At 31.0% G+C, this 24,232-nt stretch overlaps 1 protein-coding gene and 2 long non-coding RNA genes across 11 annotated transcripts in view; 1 reads left to right on the top strand and 2 right to left on the bottom strand.

Annotated features, from left to right (window-relative positions):
• Positions 1-3,238, top strand: part of lig (ubiquitin-associated protein-like lingerer) — a 41,017-nt gene extending 37,779 nt beyond the window's left edge. For all 7 annotated transcript variants that reach the window (XM_016053019.5, XM_016053017.5, XM_016053018.5 and 4 more), the window contains one exon: positions 1,485-3,238. In XM_016053019.5, coding sequence (XP_015908505.1) covers positions 1,485-1,769 — 285 coding nt within the window. In that variant the 3' untranslated portion in view covers positions 1,770-3,238. The remainder of the gene's footprint in view (positions 1-1,484) is intronic.
• Positions 3,239-17,066: 13,828 nt separating this feature from the next.
• Positions 17,067-21,193, bottom strand: LOC147803462 (uncharacterized). Of its 2 annotated transcripts, XR_015429102.1 has the most exons (4): positions 21,095-21,193; positions 18,687-18,717; positions 17,324-17,659; positions 17,067-17,159 (listed from the first exon to the last, which is right to left on the bottom strand). It is a non-coding gene; the product is annotated as an uncharacterized LOC147803462 (long non-coding RNA). The 2 variants fall into 2 exon arrangements; XR_015429103.1 differs by having other exon boundaries at positions 17,073-17,659.
• A 1,532-nt stretch (positions 21,194-22,725) lies between these two features.
• On the bottom strand, positions 22,726-23,616 carry LOC147803461 (uncharacterized). 2 transcript variants are annotated; one of them, XR_015429105.1, is made up of 3 exons: positions 23,508-23,616; positions 23,141-23,408; positions 22,726-23,038 (listed from the first exon to the last, which is right to left on the bottom strand). It is a non-coding gene; the product is annotated as an uncharacterized LOC147803461 (long non-coding RNA). The 2 variants fall into 2 exon arrangements; XR_015429104.1 differs by having other exon boundaries at positions 22,726-23,408.
• Between the last annotated feature and the right edge of the window lie 616 nt (positions 23,617-24,232).

The following is a 24,232-nucleotide window of genomic DNA, read 5'->3' as shown; positions in this document are numbered from 1 at the left end:
ACAATAGTAGGTTTACTAAAATAAATACGGAATTTTTATAAGCCGTATTTACATTTTGTGTATTTTAGTTTTTATTGAAAAGTTTGTTCACAATTTTTATGAAAAGAATTCATATATACTTTTTGTTTACTTAAAATTAATGGACGGGACACGCTCACTTCTGATTTTGAAATTTTCAGTCTTGAGAATTTTTGAAACTTTCACCCCTGATTATCATTTTATTATGTTTTTGCACATAAAATCTAATATTTGATATTACAAATTTTAAAAAATCAAAGTTTACCAATGAGAAATAGCATGGTATAGATTATGGTATAGATTTTCATTAAAAATTTACTCTAGAGAATCCTCATAATTTGCTACCACTTAACGATTTTTCATAGATTATTTTCTCCCTTTGTAAGTAAAAAACCGATAAGTAAAAACTTAAAAACCTGAGTTTTTTGTGAAATGTTTCTTTTTTCACCTTACGTGCAAGAACAACTAAAACTATTACCAATTGTATATCTGCTAATCCATGTTGGTGTCATAAAATTACTCCCTATAGAGAATCAGCATCCTTAAATTGGTCTGAAGTTTGGAGGCAATTTTGTCCCTAATTTTTATATTTTCGACTTCCATCTCTGACACTGATTGTTATAAATCAGGTAATTGTCAAGGCATAATTTTATAATACTCAAAATCCTGGAACGAGGAGCTTAATATGGGTTTGGCATATCTAAGCATAATTTTTCCAAAGTGATTGGCACAAATTCTGAAAGAAATTTTTTATGCTCTATTTTTGTTCAATTTAGGTTATTCAATTTCGATTTACTATAAGTTTTTTTTGCTTTATCAATTAATTTAGGATTATCCAAAGCGAACTCTACTGGATTTTCCTGTAGACTACTGGATTTTACCAGTTTCTACTGGTTTAATAAGAATTCTGGTTTTTTGTGCATTTTGGAAAATTTATTTAAATTTAGTAAGTTTCCTAAAAAAATCTATATGTAGAATTTTTGCTCAGTTTATTGCTTGTTTGAATATTTTAATAAGTATTACCAATACAGAATAAAGTGAGCCGCAATTATAAAAATTGGTTGAAAATATTTTTTGTTCATTTTATTTTACTTTTTAACTCCTTTTTATTACTTAATAAAAAGCATCTTTTAACTATCTTTGATGAATTAAATAGCTATTACTATTCAAAATGAGTAAACATGATAAATAGCATTTCAAGTTCATTTAATGTCAATCATAACTGGAAAATATTGCAGTTTTTTTATGTTTTGATTATAAAAATACCTGAAATTCCCTTTGTGTGAAATATTTAGTAAATTATGCAACTATTATCATGAAATTTGTATTTTGTAAAAATCTGCTGTATTTTTTCCTATGATTATCATAATCAGCTATGATTATCATAAATAAAAGATGTTCATCTTTGTCTGAAAAAAATTGCGTTGTTAAAAATCTAAAAATTTTTGTTTTTCTAACTATTTTAGTCCTATGACAAGCCTGGTTTCCACACTGGCACTCCTCCTCCATTCAATTTGGCTGGCAGTCAGGCAGCGGGTCCTCTTGGTGCCTCCTCTGGCCCGTATGCCACTCAATTCATACCAGTCTTAGCCCACGGGCAGCATCACTCGACTGCTCTTCTTCACCACCATATGCAGCAGGACACAACTCAGGCTGGTGGGACTCCAGCTGCTGGACAGAGGGGACCACAAGGGCTTGGGCAACAGAAGAATAGTAACAAACAAAATTACGCCTATTGGACCAGCAATTAAGAATGGACTCTCCCTACTATTTGAGAAGAAAAGACGTAAGAAAGAAATGAACTTCTCTTGTGTATTGTAGAAAAATAAACAAAAAAAGTGGTTTTGAATTAGGTGGACACCAGAGACGTTTGTGATCTTCATAAAGACTTTCCCCCTAGATTTCCATCTGATGGCGGAACTCAAGCTCTTATATTTTCTCCCCCCCCCCCTTCTCATCATTACTTTATTTGGCATTTCCTGTAAAGTAGCAGATGCATATTTGCCTTTGTATTTTCTGTCTCTAAATCTTTTGCTATCCTGATTGGTATTTCCTATGGGAAAAAAATTGTTTTTAGTATTGTTTAGTTTCATTGAAGGTTTTTATTTTTTTTTCTCCCTGCCCAAAGTTTTAAATGTATATGGGCATCAAATGTTGTATGAAGAGTTTTAGATTTTTTACATTTGCCTTATTTATTAAAAAATAATAAAAATAACAAGAACTTTAATCATTGTATGTATTGTATTAACTTCGGATTTCGTCCCTTGAGCATGATATCTAGGTCTTTGTGTGGCTTCACTGTTAGGTTCGGTGTGTTTTTATGGTCACCGGTTATTGCTATGTATGTATAAAGCACACTTTTGTCTGTTTTAACCCTAAGATCCTTTTCTTTGCCACGTCCTACATATATATAACAGAATCTAGATATTTTTGTGTGACCAAACTGTTCATAGGAATTGTAAATTGTGTTGTATCGAGTACAAAATTTAAGCGTCAGTGGAATTGTAAATTTTGTGAAGTATTGATGTGTGGAGAACTTAATTTAAAATTTTTATTTTTGAGTTACTACTTTTCGATTTGTTAATCAAAATATTGATTATACTCATTAGTTACCTTAACTAAATTTAATCTTACAACTATTCTTACTGGTCATGTACAGAAATAATGACTCTGGGTAGCTTTCTAATAAAAATAACTGCTAGTGATTATAATTTTTGCTGCCCCCATTTACACATTGGACTCCCCTTCCATTGCTTAAGGAGTCTTGTTCAGAAAAAAAAAAAGCACCAGATGCTGTTTTATGAGTATCTTTCTACGTACACAATTCTCTCTCATGTTGTTCTGTGATTTTTTAGTGGTTATTGTGTATATATTCTGATGGTGGTCTTTACAAAACCCCACTTTGTATGTATCGGAGAAAAGCATTTGTATTAGGTATTGTAATTTGAATACTTCTCTCTGGTTTTGTTATAAAGCCAGTATATAAATGAATTACAAATTAAACATGATATCCTATAATTTTGTTCTACCTGTTATTATATATGTCCATGGACGTTCTAAACAGAACTTAACAGTTTTGTGCTCTTTTGTAGAACTTGAAAGTTTTTTTTTTTTCCTTTGATTATTCATTGCTTTTAAAAGAAAGATAGTTGGCTTGTAAATTGATGTATAAACTTTTATCTTAAAAGAAAGAAGAAAAAAAATTTGCCTTTCAAGTGCAGTTTTAATTGTTTTATTATAGAATTAAAGTTATACTTATTACACTCACAAGTAAACAATCTCAGTTGTTCAGCGTGCTTTGATTATGTGCCCGATTTCTCCCATTGTTAGAAGCTAAGTATTAGAGGAAATTTTTTCACTCATTTAAGACTCATTTAGTTCATGTGACTAATATTTGTAAAAGTTATGTTAAACCTGAATGTGTAAGTTTCTAGTGTAAGATAACAATTCAATGAATGTTAAGTCTTTCTGCTTTATATTTGTTCAATTTAGCCATAAAACCATGTGCAAGTCAAAACTTTCTGAACAGCTGTGATTCTTGTCAGCTATCACATCTACAAAAAGAAAAAAAAACTTATTTAAAGTTCATGGTGTTTCTAAAATAGAATTTTAATGAGAAAGGTATCTGGAGTATGGCTTACCCATTGGAATGATCTATTATATACTAATACTACTTTTAAAAATGAAATAATCTGTGAGAAAAAATAACAAACTCTTGTTTAAATATTGTAGAGTTCCATTAAAATATGTGATGACTCCGGTGATTAAAGTATTTCCAATCGAAATATCTCACTAATTATGGCAATTAAAATAAAAAATTTATCTTGGAAAGTATAAAGGGAAATTTTTTTTTCATAATCTGACACTTTGGGTACCTTTCTTGCAAAATACCTTTTACGATTAATTTCTTGGTTTACTAGCTTACATCATGTAAATAATTCAATTTCTCTAAAGGTAATTTATTTTCTAATTAATTTTTTCAGACAATAACCTTAAAACTGGATAACATCAATATATATATATTCATACATTACCCTACAATAAAGGAAAAGATACTTTCTGTTTTCAATATTTTTTCTGAATATCTCAAGAAATACTAAGGACTATTTTGTAATTTTTCATACTTAGCAATGAAGTTTAAATGTTTCAGGAGTTTTAGGGACCGACAATTAATAGCAAAATGTTCCCTTAAGTATTTCTTTAAAAATTCAAAAAAATATCAAAAACTGAAAATGTCTCCAATATTGTGTGGTGTATATATATAAAAAACCATCCACGTGTAAAATTAGCAAATATGGTCAGCCAATATTTGAAGATCATTATTGCAGTTTATGAAGTTAATGTTACACATATATGTGTGCAAAATTTGCATGAAGCCTAATAGAAATATAGATACATACATGATCAATTTTCGATTAGTTTTGATATTACGTGCATTTAAAATAGAGAAACTGCTTATTTTTTGGTGCTTATGTGACATGCATGTAATGTAACACTATCTTAAAAATTCATATAATGATCTTTAAAACTTCCTGTTCATAAGATTTTTCATGGTAAGTAAACAGTTCTTGTAGAGCTACACAGAAGTTAAAGATTTAGCACTCAGAGTCTGATATATTAAAAAGTAGGAGAAGCTTATGTATGAGTTCCCTGCATTTAAAGATTCACTAAAAAGATGGAGAAATAACATCTTGTTGAAAGAAGAAGAAAAAAGGCCTTTTATGTATACTTTTAAATCATATTTTACTACCCAATTGTCAAATTGTTTTAAAACACAAGATAATTCTTTTAATGTTTTTTTTTTTTAACGAAATGATAGTTTTGAATTGTTAATATCTATAGTGCTCAATTATTAGAAATATAATATTAAAACGTATTTGAAAAATAATCCTAACATTTGTTTTTGATGGCAGATCAAACAAGTTAGAAAAATAGTGTTAAGGAACAAAAATAACAAAATACAAATGAACAGAAATTTTATCAGGGAAGAAAAAATTGAAGGAATTAGCTGTCCCACTGTAGCAATAAATATTTAAGGATTTCTCAACTGCAAAATTCCAACTTTCCTGAAACCTACATTAATTTTAATGTAATTTTTTGTAGTTATATTGTTGAAGCATTTTAGAACATTAAAAAATACAGTCTAGTTATAATTTTATTAAATTAAATAACTTTCTACAATCTATTTCTATTTTTTTTCCCCTATTGATTTTAAGCTGTAGAGGGAAACATGGTTGTTTCTGTTCTACAATCAAAACTTTAGTTTTATTCCTGGAGACACATTTAATAAATTTTGTCTTTCAAACTATTAGTAGACTAATTTTTCCTCAAGGGGTTTGCTTGTTCTTCAGTAAACACGGGATTCACGCTCCCGAGGTGCCCTAGTGATCTTTCCGTTCCTCTTTCCGATGGAATTGTGGAACCTCTCTCTTAAAATTTACTCAAAAGAGATTGAAGTTTATAGAGAAAGAAAGTATAAATAATTTCTGTACCAAAATTTCATACTTAAAACACTCCAGCAATAAAACTGAAGTTTTTTTTTTTTTTTTTTTTAAATTAATACCAAATCCTAAAAAATAGCCTGAATTTAATTATTAAAAAAAAAAAAGTCTTTTTGGACGGTATTTTAAAACCCCACACAGGAAGTTAAAACTGTAATTTTTTTCGTGCCAGAGAAACATCTGGGTATCGACGCTACTGATATGCTACTACTATTCTTAGATTCACAATAAGTAGGTAGGAATCATTACTATCACACTTGTTACTTCTCGTTCTTACTGTTCTGGCTCAACTACTGATGAGATCTGAAGACTCAGACTGTATGAAGTCCAAAATGTTCCTGAAATAGCATAGGTTCTGTTTAAGAAACGCATTGGTTGTTTATGCAGCGCTGGTTTCGAAAGAGCTGAAATTGTCGTGACAATTGAGAAATTTGCTGAAAATTTATGAACACTGTTTTGATTTAGCTTTGGCTAGATCCCTAGTGTCATATCTCATAGTAATCAACAACTAGGTAGAATCTAGTAGACTTTCCGTTTACAGCTTTGTATACAGCCCATGCATTGATAGTAGCGAGGTTCAATATGTTATTTAAAAATATCCGCACCTACGTAAATAAGCTTTGAAAATATATTTCCTTTTCACCTGGTCAGTCACGTCTACACCGAATTTAGTTGCATTGTAGAAAGCAATGGTAATCGGCGATTTTTTTTTTTTTTTTTTGAATCATTAGTAATTTTAATAATTTGCTGAAGATTACTTAATAAAAAAAATTTTTTTTTTCAAATTTGGAATACTGCATAACGTGCGGTTCAGTGAAAAAAAAAAAAGTTTTGTTCATCGTCATGAAAGTCGCATGGAACTAAAAAAAAAATATGACAATAATTGACCGAGGTTAAGGTCTGGTACTACATGTAAAATATTACTTAGTTAAATTAATAATAGGTTTGAAAGTTTGATTTATAAGGTAGGTTATAAGTTTGAAATAAAGAAGTTTTTCTTTGATTTATAAGGTAGGTTATAAGTTTGAAATAAATCAGCTTTCCTTGAGCCGATTTCTTTGGAATTAAATTTTATTATAAACATAGACGACACGAACACAAAAAAACGAGAGATGTTGAATGTATACAGCATTCAGGCGTCTTGTGACGCGCAATAATTCTAATTTATCATTAATAATTACAACACTACTTACATATATCATTAACAACACTTGGCTACTCACTCCCATTGATGAAGCTCCAAAGGTACACCAGATAGAAAGAAAGCAATTTATGAATTTCCCTTTAAAGTCACTTTTTGCAACTACCTCAAATTGTCCTTCGTCCATTTAAAAGCGTTTCACTCATCAATATTTTAATAATTTTCCTTAATTATTGTAAGTTCCACATACCTTATTGTAATGACTCAAGTTCTCCTCTATGCATAAGTAAAAGGATAACAGTTTAGTCATTACCATTCTAATAATTGTTTAATATAGATTTCACTTGTCTTTTTTTGCATTTAGTTCCAAAATATGAAGCAAATTTAATCTGGGAGAAATATATTTTATGCTAGTGTTAATGACTAGAAAGGCATTCAGCAAATTCTAATACAAAAATAAGAAGCATCTGAGATTTTATATTGTTCGGACGAAAATTATTTTCTTAGTTTTTTTCAATTACACTGGGGAATTTGATATTAGATTTTTGGAAGCTACATGTTTTCTTTCAAAAGGATATTTTCAGTCTGAATCTGTTAAAGGTGAAAATTAACTTAAAACGGTTAGGTAAACAGGGAACAATGTTAAGTTTGTTTTTTCAAAAAGTAAGAGGCTATTCTTCACTACGAGAGTTAATGATAAGTTATAAGTAGGTTATTGATTAATTAAGTTAGTGTAAAAGCGCTCCTTAATTTGGTAGGTAATTGGACGCTAACCACCAAAGTTATTGTTTAAAAAAAATTGAAATAAAGAAAAGCCTTTAGAATAAAATAAATTAACAAATATGCAACTTACTTCTTGACCTATCAGATTAACTGGTAGAAGGAAGATGGGATAAGATGACTTTTGGGTCAGTGTCGCTCACTTGCTGACAGGCGTAAAACTTTTTCTAGCAATAACTCGCATACATAAAAGTACAATTTAAACAGAAATATTACCTAGAAGAGGGTACAATAAATAAACAACTTACTTCTGACTTTGGCCAGTCAGGAAGTGTGGATGCATTTCCTGTCGAAGTGCTTTCCTTAATAAACTGCTTTAATGCTAGAGTGATTTGTCAAGTCTAAGATCTCAATCATTATAAGCATATATACTTAACCATTCTCTCCAAATGCGTATTACTATTAACCACTTACGGTAACAATATGCCCACCCACATTTGAACCCTATTAGTATAGTTATCTCTAAAATATTCAACAAATGCATGGGGCCTCCCTGGCCGAGCGGTATCGCCGGTCCAAACGCTCTGTTAAGCGTGGAGGTAGCGGGTTCGAATCCGGCCGTAACCCTGGATGTGTTCTTTGTGATGTCTTACTTTGAATTGTTCTATCTGTATTTTCTACTTGACAATAACTTATAAGCCTATATATTGAGCACACAAGTCAGCAAATGTATGTAATTTCAATAAACCAACCTAATCAGCACCACTAGGTCAAAGCGCATGCCGGGGTACATCATCAGTTGATTGAGTATGCATATAAATTGCCCAGATAGCTTGACACATGTCTTTAACACTTCCTATATTTCGTCATATGGCAAGGCCATAGCAAGTTTGAATTTTATCAATTACACTATCAGTAAGGCAGTTTTTCTCCGTCACTTAGTTTCCCCCCCCGTTCAAATCGCATTTTAGCCGGCGAAGTGTTGAGCCCATACGCTTCATTACATGCCCAGTGAACTCAAGTTTCGTGACTGGATAATCATCTCCATATACATTTTGTCTTTTGGTGCTATCAAAGACTTATGAATTTCCATCCCTTAAATAAGTTGTATAACGTAGGTCATGGAGAGATAAATTTAAAACTTCTACGCCTTCATACTAGCGCCTTCTACTTCCATTAGCCCACTAGAACCTTACAAATTTCGCTTGCAGCTACTTTCATCTTTATTTTTGTTTCTGCATCTACAATACTTTAATAAAACTTCAACATCCAACACTTTGCCAGTGTCTACACTCGTAACAGAAACAACTATTTAATGATGTATGCCTCGCTTCTGCCAGGTTCTGTCAACTGCCACTGCTACTTTATTATCATTATTATTTTCTAATTTACTTTCAATCGCAGCTTCTTTTATAGATATATCTGACACTTGCTGTACAGCTGTCAAGAGTCTCTTATTGTAAGGTGAAAATCTTGTAGGAGGTTGAGGTAAATTCATAACGGCTGAAAACCTTCTACCTGCTTCTGCACCTTTGCCAATGGAACGCATGACATATACATATCTTGTATTTATGGTTGCTATCTGACTATTTTCATGAAAACCATATGTCCTGAATTAATGTTCAAAAGAACATTCATGACATTTTAAAAGGCATGACAAAGCCGATCCAGAATTTGACTTCAAATTCTACAAAGTCTAGTTCAAGTCCATTATTACACATCTGTCATCGAACAACAGTTTTAAGTATATCTACAAATATATTCATATCCACCAGTCTAATTATTAATCCATTATCTTCTTGGGATAACAGAAAAGAATCATCCAAATTTGGTACTTGGAGTTCTCTTTCAGGATAGGATACAGAGCGCATTTGGCTGCAATTTGTTTTTTTTATTTCTAAAGTGATATTGAAAAGTTAGAGGTTTACCCATGATGGCAGTTAGGTACGTAGCCTTCGTATCCCATTCATATGAAAAGTCATTATCTATGATGACATCTTTCTTATAATTCTTTTCCTGGTGAATACCACCGCCTGGGTTTTATCAAGATTGAGGGCTAATTTCCATTTATCACAGTAGTATTCTAAAATGTTGAGTAAGTGGTATACAATGCTCCTGTTGACACCACTTAAGTACTTGCTTTGGGTGGCGATGGCCGTATTGTCGGGATGTGGTATAGTAAGGATACCACTACTTAGTCTAAGCCTACGCTTTGTATTCTTTTTTCTGGAATAAAATCGTTGCTTACGTATCTTCTTATGGACTGGTTCACTACTACTACCTGAAGTTTCAAATTTAAATGACTCTATTATGTTTATGTTCAAATAATGCAGAGTAAGAATTATCTAAATCTTTAAACAACTTTTTTAATTTTCTGCAATTATCCTCAGAATTACACGAATCACCATAAGATGTAAACTTCGCTACATACCGCATAAGATGCTCTTTCATTGCATCGATATTTCTATATTTTGTAGAAGTGGTCACTTGACATAAATGAGCATTAATTTCCTTACCTTCATGCTGACTCACTCGGAGAAACTACTATCAACACTAGGTTTATATAAATTGTTGAAACGTTTCTAAACCAGATGATTATGTTTACACATGTTTAATTTGATCAAATTATTAAGACATGTACAATTAAAATTGTGTAAACAAACCTTACTTTCTTGACAAGTCAATCTTCATATAGACAAATTTCATGCCTAACTACTTCATAAACATCTCCGCACACTGAACTTGATTCTGACCAAACATTAGGGTCTTCATCGGGATTAACCTTGCCTGTGCCTATTGCTAGATTCAGACATTTTCGAAGACACCCCTATGTATAAGCCCATGTAAATGCTTATCACTAACAGACTGCATTCATTCGTATGCATTCGCTTCTAATGCATATTTATATTAACTCCTAACCACTTACGATAACAATATGCTAACATTTGAACCCTATTAGAATAGTTATCTCTAAAATATTCTGCGAACCTTCGAGTTTCTTCCCTCTGTGAAAACAGCACAACTACTTACATCTCAAATGTGTGAGGGTCACTTTCTTCACATCAGAATCTTATAGACTTCAGCCTGGACAACAGGATCAGAAATAAACTAATATCTTACGGCGCCAACTTCTGTCAACGTGCCAAGAGCATAACAGCTTATTTTCTGGTTTACCAAATACTGAACACCAAGCATTATAAAATGCATTAGCATCATCAGACATAAAGATAGAAAGCTTAACCTCTGCATCCTGAACGGCTTTAAATGCAACACTAAAAGCTATTTCATCTTGCCTATCGTCTCGCACACATAACATAGACAAATCAATGTTATATTCGTCTATTCCATGAGTGAAATCACAACAAAGTACATTACCTCCCTAACTTTGAAGCATATTTTTTTGAGCTTCATTCATAAGAACTAACAAAAAAATCTTTCTTTTCTAAACAACTAGACTTATCACTTACATCTTGGAGATTTTGTATTTCAACAAAGACCCAAGACCTTCTCCAGTAGAATTTACACTATCTGCATCATAACATCTAAACCTGCTTCTATAGCCTGTATGTCTGTCCTGCGCAACAAATGCAACTTAGAATGTTTATTTCCAACAGAATCACTTATCTCATCCAAAATATCTTCGACTGACTTTTTATTAGCTAACTCGAAAGCAATATTCAAGCGTTCCTGCTCAGACAAACGAAGTCTACCTAAGTCAAAAGAAAAGTTACAAAGTTCCATTTATCTTATTGTTACCCATTTCTTTACAAAACTGCTTACCTTTGCCTTTCGGGGCATACACACCAGAACGATGACAATAATAGTAATCATAAACCACACCATTATGCTCTTTACTCCCACAATTCTTAACAAATGAAGAAATAGTCTTTTGTTCAACCTCACCTTTCCAAGCAACAAGAGAACCAAAATATAAATGTTCCTTGTATATCAACACTTCATGCGCTGCCTTTCTTAATCTAATCTAGAGTTGAACAAACACTCACAACTAACACATTTAATTTCTCTTTTATCAATTTCTTTTTCTTGCATTTATCTTTAACATGAGATGAGGTATTGGAATTTTTTTTTTATAGAAAAGTTCTTCTATATTTAATAAAAATCCGAACTTCGAATCTATGTCTTAAAGCATAACTAATCTCTCGTCCATCTCCTGGTTCAACCGATCTAGAGCGTTTTATCTTAGGACCGTCGTTGAGCAGCCGACCCAAATTTTGAGTTTTCGGCAATTGCGCTGTCTCGATGAAGAGCATTTTTCATTACACTACCTATCTCTTTTATGGTTAAACTAGCTTTCTCCTGCCATTCTTCGAATGCGTCTTTGCAACTTGTCGATAAGAACGTTGCACTCTCATTTATTTTTTCTAAAGCCGATGAAACTAATTTCGTTTGGGAAAAATAATTATGCGGGGCTTTTAAATCTAAAGCAGCTTTGTGAAAATAAATTTTTGTATCTTATAACCTCTTTTGTTTTCGATCTATCCTTATTGGAAATAATTTCTGGTCGGGAACCGGTGTTTCATAAGCCAGTATCAAATTCGTACCGGTACTGGACCGAGTATCATATCCAATACTTTACCCAATAGTCTTAAATTTTTTTCCTTCTGTTTTTATAAATCCATTATTTGATCACAGAGCATTTTCCTAACTGCAGCAGCGGAAGACAGCTTGATTGCTTCCTCCTCTTCTTTATTCAGATGGTCTAAGATCCAATCCAGAAACACGAAAATAATGTGTCAAATCCCAATCGTCAAATAGATCCGGAAGCAAGGCTGCGATGTATAACTTTTAATCATTTTAACAGCTGTAGTCTAGGCGTTAATACAAAATGATTTCTTGCAACAAGCTAAAGAAAATAAGATGAAAAGTACTATTTATAAACATTAATTTTTGTGTTGGAAATGGTACAAAAAATAGGTAAATGAGAACTAAATTAGATAAATACAAGAAACATAGGGGTTTTTTAATCCTTGGATTGCATTACAATAAAAGATAGTTACATGCAAAAAATAGTCTTTAAAAACTAGGAAACGAGATTGATATGAAGAGAACTGCAAGTCGTGTCTTTAGAAATGTATTTTATTTAAGAATATTTAAAACTAAACTAACTTTGCCCCAACGCCACTTTTTATATCACCAGCAGGCCGAACCTGTTAAACTCCTTTTTAATAAGGATGCTTGTAAGAACTATCCGAAATCACAATAAAGTTTAAAAAAAAGTCGTAGGTCAATAATCTACCACAGCAGTTCCCAATTTTATTTGGCTATAGAACCCTCCGAGACTTAACGACAGTAAACATACTAATCAACGACAAACTATTTATTATCAGAAATTTCATCAATTATTTTGAAAATTGTTAATAAAGAATGAATTTTTTTCATTGTATCGTTTCATCAACGCTAGTCTTAAATTTGGTCTTATTTCAGATAGTTGAATTTACAGATTTGGTCTCTAGTCTTTCTATTCATCTAGTCTTGATTTGATTAAGTTAGTGCATAAATTAAATATAGATGACGAATTGCGAGTTTCGTTGAAATAAAAACTAAGAAAAAAAATAAAGGTTGAAAATATTTATTAGCGTAACACGGTTCTTTATTCTTCAATTATAAATTTTTAATCGAAGCAAAACACTAATGCATATTTTCATTAATGTGTTTGGCTGCCAGTAGAAGTGACTTGTAACGCTTAGTTCAAAAAGCCTTGGCCCATGACTTTTTCAAATTTTCTCACCTCCTTTTTGAGCTTGAGAAAAGTGCATAGATATCCGTATCATATCTTGACCCACGAAATGTTGTAGTTTCATTTCTAATGGCAAGGCAATACAAAAAAATAATTAAAACATATTCAGAGTAGAACAGATGACACGAAAGAAATTGAACGAAGTCATTGCCTCATTAAAAGTTCTCTTGCACACCAATACAGTGTCGACTCAGAGTCGCCATGGAGTGATGAGCAACGGGGGAGGTGGTCTCTATACATAGGCTCTGCCAAAATACAAAGGGGGCAATTTGGATGGTGAAAAATCTCAATGCTGTGGAGATGTTCTCCTAAACAGTCATGTCTGGTTAAGAGGACGCGATACCCAGATAAAAAACCGGAATTGGCAAAATCAGAGTTGTAATAGTCACACTTTGGGGGCGTCGCTTTGAGGAAGGAGTGAATTGGTACAGTGACAGTGATATATGATAGAGGGTCAGTTAAACTATCCCATCCTTCCTTAGCAAAACTGAACAATATAAGCATTAGTTTCGAAAAGTGATTCTGGGTACGCGGTCTTTTATTTTTAAACCCATTCTTAGTTTCCTTGTGAAATATCCAGAATAGACATTCTAACTATTTATTTGTATGTAAATAGGTGTTTACAATATAATGGGGATTACTTAGGTTGTTACAATATAATGGGGATTAGGTTAATTCCTAGGGGTAAATATTATTAAATAAAAGAGTATATTCATGAAAATTGAAGATAATTAAATCATCAATAAATCTAAAAACAAATTTAATATTAAGAGTACAATTTCTTTTTTTTTAGTGCAAAAAAAAAATTAGCTAAGAGAGATGAAACATTAGATCCTTCCGGTATTCCATCAATTTGGAAAAAAAATATCTTTTCTATTTTAAAGATAATTATTGAAAAGACAAAAATTAATTGGAATTTCCCAATAATCAAAATCGCAATTAAAGATTTTTTCAAAACATAGTAATAATTCAAAAGAACATCTTTTAGTTTAGAAAGGGGAATGCTATTGAAAAGATCTTGGAAATCATAAGTGGCAATAGAATTAATTTTATTATGTTTAATAAATTCTAAAATCAGTGGATTATTAGTGATAATCCAAGAAAAATCCTCTTTAATAATATTGTTGATAATTTTATTTAAGTAGTTAAAGAAAAAGGTGCCAAGTTTAATTAGGAAAGTATTAGACCCACATGTGACTGTTATGAAATTTATAGTAATTTCATGAAATTGCCAATTGAAGGGGCCAAGTTTAATTAGGAAAGTATTAGACCCACATGTGACTGTTCTGAAATTTATAGTAATTTTATGAAATTTAGGACTGATATTTAAGTAAAGAAATTTCATATTGCTAGTTTCAATTTTTAACCTCTTATATAAAGCTAAAAAAAATTTAATGACAATATTATTATTTAAATTACAAAGTTTAAAATTTTTACTATTTCTAACTCCGCATTTAAAAGTGCTACATAAAATTTTTTACTGAAGATTGCATAATTATTGTTAGCTTAATTAATATATAATTAGCTAATTAAATATATTTATCCTACAAAGTTTTGATAAGTTGTTATTGCCAAAATTAAGAAGAAAAAAAAAAAAAAAACATAAGAAAATTCGAAAGAAAGTCTTCCATCCTAACTAATATTAAAGAAAGAGAATGAAATAAAAACTATTTTCAACCACAACAGAAGACCCCAAGGCTATTTAACCCCTCAACTATTCAAAGAAAGTAAAGAGGCTTTTCTCCTAACCCCCCCCCCCAAAAGATCCCCCCACTAGAACTTTTACTCCTATTGGTAAATGAAGTGAGGACAGATGGGAGGCGTGGTTTAGGCTCTTTTCCCAATTTTTTTAAGAATTTTTTCATCTTTCTTTCCTAATAACACATTTCATAATTGAAGAAAATAATTACTAGTTATTTCTTTTGGTAGCTTGAAATGTATAGTTCGAGTACGTGAACTCAAAAATAAGGATTTACTGAATGAATTTTGATAAAAAACGGATTTCTAGAAGATATCTCTATTACCGATATTTAAACTCCATTAATAATTTAAAATTTATGGTAAAACAAAAAGTGATTTCATAAAACCTTAGAGTAAACTATGAAGTTTCAAATGCTGAAAGAATTTTTCCAAAATATCAAAATGCAAAAAAGTTATTAGCAAATGAAGCTCCCATAGAAAAAGCATTAGCAGCTGGCATTGAGAGGGTAGGTATTGCGTCCTCTTAAGGGAACAGGGTAGTCCTCGTTAACGCAAATTACGTAAAACCAGGACTTTTGGCAAAATAGCCATGACTCCTTAAATAAACAACATATTTGCTTGAATTTTTCAGTGAATATATGACACAATACTAAACATAACTATATTAGTAAAATAAATCTAACCTGCAGTATTTTAATATTATAGATGATTATTTATCATGAAAATATCTTTGAAATTTTAGAACTTGAGCTTCATTAGGTACGCTCGTAGAAAAAACTAATGCAAATACAGCATTCAAACTATTTTTCTTTTTATGAGAACAACTTGTTTAATCATTTAAATATGTATTTGAATTAAAAAATATCAGAAATATTTTTTTAGGAGACTTTATGCTAAGAATTAGAAAATTTTTAAAAATTTTTTACCAAAATTGACTAACGTTGACATAAAAAAAATTTAAATTTCTCTCTTTTATCATATTTAATATGGAAAACTAAGGCTCACAAACAATGTGGCCAAATCTCATATCAATAGGGTGCATAGAAATTTTGCTAAGCGCACATAAGTACATGAAAATGACATTTTGAGAAAAATGAGTTTTAAGTAAAAATTCCTTTTACGAATGAAATGCAATATTTTAAATTATAAATTCTATGTTTAATATCTGAAACTGAAACTTTTTAACAAATGTTATAAATTTTAGACGACCTAAAAACATTTTATTTTTAAAAAAGGCCTTAAATGTAAAAAAAAAACAAACAAGTCATTGAAAAACACGACATTCTTCTCTATTGCACACAAAAATTAAATAGTTGTGACAAATTTAAATGCATTTCTTCTCACAAAATCATAAATCTATACCTGGCAAATAATTATACCAAATTGCACATCAAAATAATAAATATATTTGTAAAAAATTAACATTTAGCTTTAAAATCGGAAGTGATATTTTGAAAGAGAGGAAAAAAACAAACATACTGTACATAAAAATTAATGTGCCCCTCCACCATATTCTGTTTCATCCTTTTTAGCTTCATGCTCTTCCTCCATTTTTTTAAATTTTGTTAGCTGTTCTGACAGCTTTTGAAGAATTTTTTAAAACATTTTCTGCTTCGCAAATTCGTATATGATCAATGGAACAGAGCGCCTTATGAGTATAGAAGCCTGGATCTATATTCAGGTCCCTTAAAACTTGTGTTCTAGAAACACTTCCATCGTTGAAGCAAATAACTGCGTCCATTACACCTATTTGTAAGGATTTTAATCCAACAAATGTGTTTTTGGGAATTCGCTCCCACACGCAATTGTTCAAACTTTCGTTAGGGTTTTGTGTTCGCCCATGAAGGCACTTCTCTAAAAGTCATGGGCTGCTCAGCTTCTAAATAAATAGCATTTAAAAAGCATGGAAGCTTCAGCATTTTAAAAAATAAACAACAATTGCTGCTTCTAAATTAGAGATGCAACATACAAATATTTGGTATTTAGCCTATACTGCTGAACGCAATTACAATTTATTATTGCTGTTATATTTTCATTTTTTAAAATTGATTATTTAACTTGATATTTTAATTCGTATAACTATTTTTCATATATATATATCAATATATAATTTTAACTTATCTGATTATTAAATATGTCTAAACGTAAAAATAATATAAACTTTCATATTCAACCCTTTGCTGGTGATCCAACCACATTAAAGTTTTTCCACAGTAAAGTTTAAAGTTTCGTGAGCCCGGCGCCTTTCTTCCTTGGCATATTCCACCGTTGTCCGCCTTCTCCTCTCAGCCCTCTCATTATCCTCCCTTTGTTTTCGGAGCTAAAATATATTCCAATATTACATAAAAATCTAATCATATTTAGATTCAACAGCATTCAAAAATAAGCAAAGTTATTCAAGCCCTTCGTCATATTATCCAAGTGGATTTAGAGCAAAGGAAAGAAATAATTTGAAAATTGAGCTTTATTTGTGAAATGACTTACCGAGGTAATCCGTAATATAAACTTTCATATTCAACCCTTTGCTGGTGATCCAACCACATTAAAGTTTTTCTTTCTTCAATTAGAAGATTATGTTAAGATTAATTCTTTAGATGAAGAACAAGCTATTGCAACTTTTAGATCTTTAATCTCAGGCAATGCTTTAAAATTTTATATTGAAGAACCTTCATTGGTTAAAATGAAAACACTAACTGGACTGTCTTCTTCCTCCTTTTGCTTACGGAATTCTTGAGCACGCCTTCTTTCCTCTTTGGCAAATTCCACCGTTGTCCTCCGTCTTTTCTCAGCAATTTCTTTCTCCCGCCGCTGCTTTCTAACCTAAAATGTATTCCAATTTTATGATTACACATAAAAATCAATCATATTTAGATTCAACAGCATTAAAAAATAAGCAAAGTTATTCAAGCCCTTCGTCATATTATCCAAGTGGATTTAGAGCAAAGGAAAGAAATAATTTGAAAATTGAGCTTTATTTGTGAAATGACTTACCGAGGTAACAGCAAATTGATTCTTTTTTTTCTTCAAATTTACAGTTTTAATTTTAAACTACTTTAAAGTTTTCTTTTTTTTTTATTATTATTATTTTTTGAGTTTTGCTTTAAAGTAAAAAATGATAGCCATTGGCTAACTTAAATTTGTTGTTCTAAATAAGCATTAAACTTATCTGATTTTCTTCACTTTCAGCGGAATCTCTTATTATCATTATATTTTTTCCCTCGAAATTTCTTTTTAATAACACTAATCACTCTTTTTTAAAGTTTTATTTACAATTTTTGGAATGTCACTAAACTTTATTAGGTATTTTTTTCTAATACGTGGGCACATGTTTTAATTTTATTCTGGAAATCAAAAGAAATTTAAAAAGATTAAATATGCTGATGAAATATAAGAAAATAAAAAAAAAAGGAAGAATCAGAAGATGTAGCTAATCGTAGGCACTATTTAAAAAGATTACAAAAGAGCAATATATAAGCTCATTCACAGGGTAAACCATACTATTTGTGGAGCTGTTGAACCTTATTTTATTACTATCTGCATCTATTTTAGCAGTACAATTTTAATAAGATTCTTTTAATTTTTGTTTTAAATTAATTATTATTTTTTTAACTGGTATGTTCATAATATTTTGATAAATATTACTTTCGGATTTGTTGAACATACTTGGTTATTGCGAGCTCTGCTTAAACAAAATCCTAGGTTTGATAGAACAATTAAATAAAGACTTTTCGTTTAATTTTAAAAAAGTTTTCTTACATCTTAATTAATTTCTGGATGTTCATTTTTACTTATTTAATTTAACGTGCACCTATTTAAAAGTACTGTTTAATGAAAATTATATACTCACGTCTTCTGGTGTTTCCACCCCTTGCGTCCTCCTAGAAGAAAATTCTTAGAGTCAAACAATGCACATTATAATTTCTATCATATTATATTTAATAACAAGGATTTCGTATAATTTTATTGCAGTGTGTCTATCACTACAAAAATTGAGCAGAAAAAAGAGTCGTTGAATAGAACTAGTGATCCTTCTACGACTGCTGATTCAACAAATGCAACAACAATAATGAAGATAAACAAATTTGTGAAGGGTCCGATTAAAAGAAAACCATTTTGTGAAGGGTCCGTTTTTATGAAAAGATATTTTGTGAAGGGTCCGTTAACGGACCCAAATTTCTTCTAAACAGACCCCTGATCGCTAATTTAGTAGTTGCAATTGCTGCTTACTTTTTAAAATTTAATTTTCTTAATTATAATTTTACAGTGTTTGAGCATAATCTTGTATGTCTTCACAATTTAAAAACTCCTTGAAAAAGTTTTTTCTTACAATAACGGGCCTTACTTGCGCAAATTCACAAAAGTGGTTGAAAGAATGTGACTCAACGTTTATTTTATATTCACAAATTACGAGTCATTTTTTCACAATTTTACAAAAACGGACCCTTCACAAAATGTCTGAACAGACCCCTGTATATCATAAATTACCAAAATTGCATTCATCCCCTATTTCGTTGAAAATAAAAACAAATTCAACACACTTAAAACCAAGCAACTTAAACTACACAAAGAAACCAAAACAATAAAGTTTAAAATATATCTAATAACTAAATTTTGGCTTCAAATTTGCAGAAATGTCATAGAATTTTCTCTAAAGACTTACTTATACATAGAAAAGTGTTATCTTTCAATTAGTTTTTCCTATTAAAACCTTTATTCAATTTAAAAACATTAAATGTTAAAAACCTTTTTATGTTGAGCGTCAGTTTTCATGATTTCAAGTGCATTTAGGTAGGTAAATTGAGAGCCCTAAAGAGTCTTTGAGGTAATTAAACGCAGATCATTTGTTATTATTATAATTATTACTATTTTATATCAAATTGCATTCTGAGTTATATGAGGCTTAAAGGAAGTTTCATTCAAATTAAAAGAAGAGATAATTTTTAAGCCATCTCGAAAATACAAGAGATAGCGCTACAACTCTTTCTTTTAAAATTCCTCAAACCATTAAAAGTTCCCATAATTATTTTGCTTTTTAGTGCAGAAAAAAAAGGATTTAAACAGAATATAAAAATCTCTAAACTTAATTCAAGTACCATTCTGAAAGTGAGTGGTTTTATTAAAGAAAAGTATAATTTTGCTCTTATAGCAAATGCATCTGACATATCTATTTAGATAAGTGAAGTATTGTATTCTGTGTGCAGTTGTGCTCTCATTAGAATTGAGGTTAAACATGATTCATTGGAAGAATCAGTTTAATAATATTTGCAAGAATTTTTATGTAAAAATGGGACAATTTAGCATTTTTTTTAAAAAAAATTCTTGACTAGTAATTAACCAGTCTCCGTCAACAAAATGGGGAAATTAAGTTTTGATAATGAGAATGGAAGCTTTCATGGAATAAAATTGCGACAGTTAAAAAAAAATTGAATTTCAATAATTCAATTAATTCATCAAATATTCATTAACGAATTTGGGATATGCTTTCCTGAACTCTAATGAGAGAATTATTATCTAATTTAATATCCGTTTAGTTTCTGTAACAAACAGCTCTTGGTCTTTTTGCAAGATGTATTTCAATGACAAAATTTCTAGGACCACTAAGCAAACAGCATGCTTGAAGAGACACTTATTTCTAAAAGTCTGGCTTCACAATTTCCTGACAAATAAAGACAACTCCAAGATCCTTTCGATTTAATATAGAAAGTGCAAGCACAACTCATTGAGACAACACTTAGTTACAATTCTATTAACCGCTTTCCTGATTATTCTGAGTTAACTCGGGCATGTATAGATGGCGAATATATTTATTATGCCGAGAAAACTCGGGCGTACTAGAATTTGTTAGTACGGTTGGTTTTCTCACGTTTTTTACTCGACCGGATGTAAATAATAATAATCAGCTGTGATTTGATGCTTATTTTAGGTTGTTTTACTGTTGGATTGCGAAACAGTGTTTTGTGGAATTGTATTTACGATGGTTGCTGAATTCACATAGAAAAATAAAGAGTAAAAAAAAAAAAAAACTGGCGTATCACTTCACTGGAGTTAGGAAACTTCATGTTGTCCCCTTTTTTAAAAAACTATCACGCAAAAATTACTATTTAACTTTTTTTCATTTGCCCGAGATAACTCGGAATAGAACACTGATGGTAAATAGAATGTTTTTTACACATATCAAAACATAACATAAACAAAAGTGTGACACTGCAGAAAATATTAAAAGTGATCTATTGTAATTCAGAAGAATAAACTCACCTCGTCAGAGGGTGAGGAATCATCGCTGGATGAATAACGCCTTTTGCGGCTTCCAGATGAACAAGTTGGGAGAAGCGGCTCGCTGAAAGAACAAAAATATTAATTTAAAAATCGTGCATACCAATCAGTAGAGTAGCTTTAAAAGTGCCCATGAAGTTTCAGAACGCATAAAATTTCAGTCTTCAGTTTGTAATAAAATAAACACATTTATTTGCACAGATTTATATGCATAAATAATACTAACAAGGACTAAACCTGTTACAATATCTAAACATCTTTAGATGAAAGGTATTAAAGAACAATTAAAACTCTTTTATCTTGATGAAGGTAGAGATCAGTAACAGTTTAAAGCGATTTTGGAATTCAGACTAAAGATTATTTCTAAATGTCACTTGGAAAGGCAAAAGAAAAAATTATGATTTGAATTTTTATTTTTTAACTTAAAACGAGTTATTCTTGAACATGCAATTTGTGCGAAAGTAATAAAAAATTTTAAATACTTTTTTTGTGATTTATTTTTAAGTATTGACTATCCATTGTTGTAAATTTTTTTTTTCTTAGTCTCGATTTCTCTCTTACATAACAGCCAGCAATTAAGTTGATTCCAAAAATAATTAAATATTACCAGATATAAAACTGTGCATTTATATTAAGTTTTTTTTCTTCTAAAAAATGTCAACGCAACAGAAGAAATAAGCCGTTCCCTGTTGTATGCTTTATGCATAGCGCTAAAGATAAAAAAAGAAAAATTATTGTCTCAACTTTTCTATCTTGCTTACTTTTTCTATTGACAGTGACATTTCAAGTGATTCATCAGACTGACGAGGAATATCAACCTGACGAATATTTCTGAAGTATAAATGAATTTTCTTCCACTGAAATGGCAAGAATATGACTCCTCTTGAAATTATATGAAGAGTAGAAAAATGTACAAACCAGACAGAAAAAAACGATTATTTGTGGGAGAATTATTAATTATGGTAGTAAAAAATACCATGTTAGTCGATCTGCTGATCACTGAAGTGAAACTAAGGGGTTGCTAAAAGAGCAATTTTTAAATTTTTTACTTAACGCCAGTTATCTTCGAAAATGCAATTTGAGCGAAAACTATCAGAATTTTAAATGTTTTTCTTGATTTCTTTTTCTGCTTCTAAGTATTAACCCTTCACAAAATATCTTTTCATGAAAACGGACCCTTCACAAAATATTTTAACTTAAAAACGGACCCTTCACAAAATGATTTATTTCAGTTTATTTCAATGTTAATGTAGACTCATTAATTCACTATCATGCCTAATCGAAAACAAAAATCTATTTATAACTCTTAATTATTACTATAAATATGTTTCAGTTACTGATTCTCAATCTTATTGGCGATTCGTGATGTTCCCCATATAATACTAAACTAAATAAATTCCGAAATATTTAATACCGGAAAATTAAAATAGCAGCAAAAAGGGAGCCTATTAATGCTTGAGTATCTAAACAAAACAGAGTAAAAAAATTCTGAGTTGTAATTTGTAATTTTGAACCAATACAGAAGATAAGGTAACTCCTGGATCAGTATTCCCAGATTTATGATTTGGAGGACTTTATGACCCGGCAGATTTAACGTGCGTCAGTCACCATTTAAAACCCTAGTCTTCATCAGTCCCCAGTATCCATAGGGAACGGTGGAGTAAACTGGCTTTATCACTCTCTTGTCATAGACCATTCTATACTTTTTCGTCTCCTCCTTGTTATAAACTCTCCTTTTCTTTGCATCTCTGACTATTTTTGTTGGAATATAGATGGGGGTGGCAGAACGATCATCCAGGTTAGACACTAAACTGTAAATAGAATCAAAATTAAGATATAGACTATTTTTAAAATTTAGACTGAAACCGCGGACTTTGCAGACACTCTTGCCACTGTCTGTGATGTACGCATAGTTTTTTGGACCACCTGAAAGAAAAAATAAACATGAAATAAATAATATAGCACAGTTTCTTATCTTTAAAATCACATTAAGTAAAAAAAAAAATTCATTGATCATGCGCTTCGTACCTGAAACAAACTTTACTATCGACTCTCCGCCCAGTTCATCAGTGAATTCACCAAGGAAGTTTCCAAGTGGTGGATCATTCAGACCATTCGACGCGTAGATGATTGAATCCGTACAGCACCTGCTCGTCCAATTTTTCCAACTCACTGTACAGCTTTAGTCTGGCGTGGCAGGTGGTAAATGCAGCGAGGAAAATATTCGTGCTTTGGTCTCCGTCAGCGAACTGCATGGCACAGATTGTTTCCGTGGGGTAAAAAACACATCTTGAATCTAAGATTGGGAAGAAAATGTTTAAGCATAATCGTAAAGTTCCATGTATAAGAAATATTCGTTGTCTCTGTAAATGTTTGTTAAATGAACTATACTTACCACTTTTGTATTGTCAGAAAGATACTTGTTGAAATCCTCCAAGGTGCCGACAAAATTTAGCATGATTTTAATAGGCTCATACCCCATCTCCCCCAAAAGCTATTGAACAAATTTAGATTCTGTTTCATCTAAATACGTTCTTGCCATGTAATCGGTCATTTTATCTGTAGCAATCCCTGGAGGAGCTTCTTGTTCCAGCCAGATGAAAGCCTCGCCCATCTCTTCTGGTGGCACTAATGGAAGTGCAACCAGTCTCTTGATCCATTTTTTTGTTGTTTCATCGTTTCTGAAATTGTGAACAAGCCCCAATTTTTGCACCTAAAAGAATTATTAGGAAAATATTTGCTATTTTTTTTCATAGACACTGTAACCAATGTTTATATACTTGTTTAACTATTCTGCTGATTATTTTTTATTAACTATACCACATTGTAGCCAGGCCAAAAGGATTACAGAAAAGCTTTTATTTTAAATAAATATTGAGACATAAACTGTTTGAATCAATATAGAATATCAGTTAAATGAAAGGGAAATTAAGTATGTGGGATCTGCCATGTATTTGTATAGAGCTGGGTAAAATGAATTAGAACTATTTTAAAAGTACCATCCAGCTAGATTTTTTCTGCTGCACGCAATACCCTCAAATTTTTCTCTGTACAGCCTCCTTCATCTTATCTTGGAGTAGGGTAGAAGGAAACATCACCCCCATATATCTGGCATGGATT

The sequence above is a fragment of the Parasteatoda tepidariorum genome, chromosome 9 (assembly GCF_982258835.1).
Source record: "Parasteatoda tepidariorum strain Cologne lab strain chromosome 9, Ptep-v5.0, whole genome shotgun sequence".
Classification (NCBI taxonomy): domain Eukaryota; kingdom Metazoa; phylum Arthropoda; class Arachnida; order Araneae; family Theridiidae; genus Parasteatoda; species Parasteatoda tepidariorum.
The sequence above is the reverse complement of the archived record's forward strand: the minus strand, read 5'-3'. Positions and strand labels throughout refer to the sequence as shown.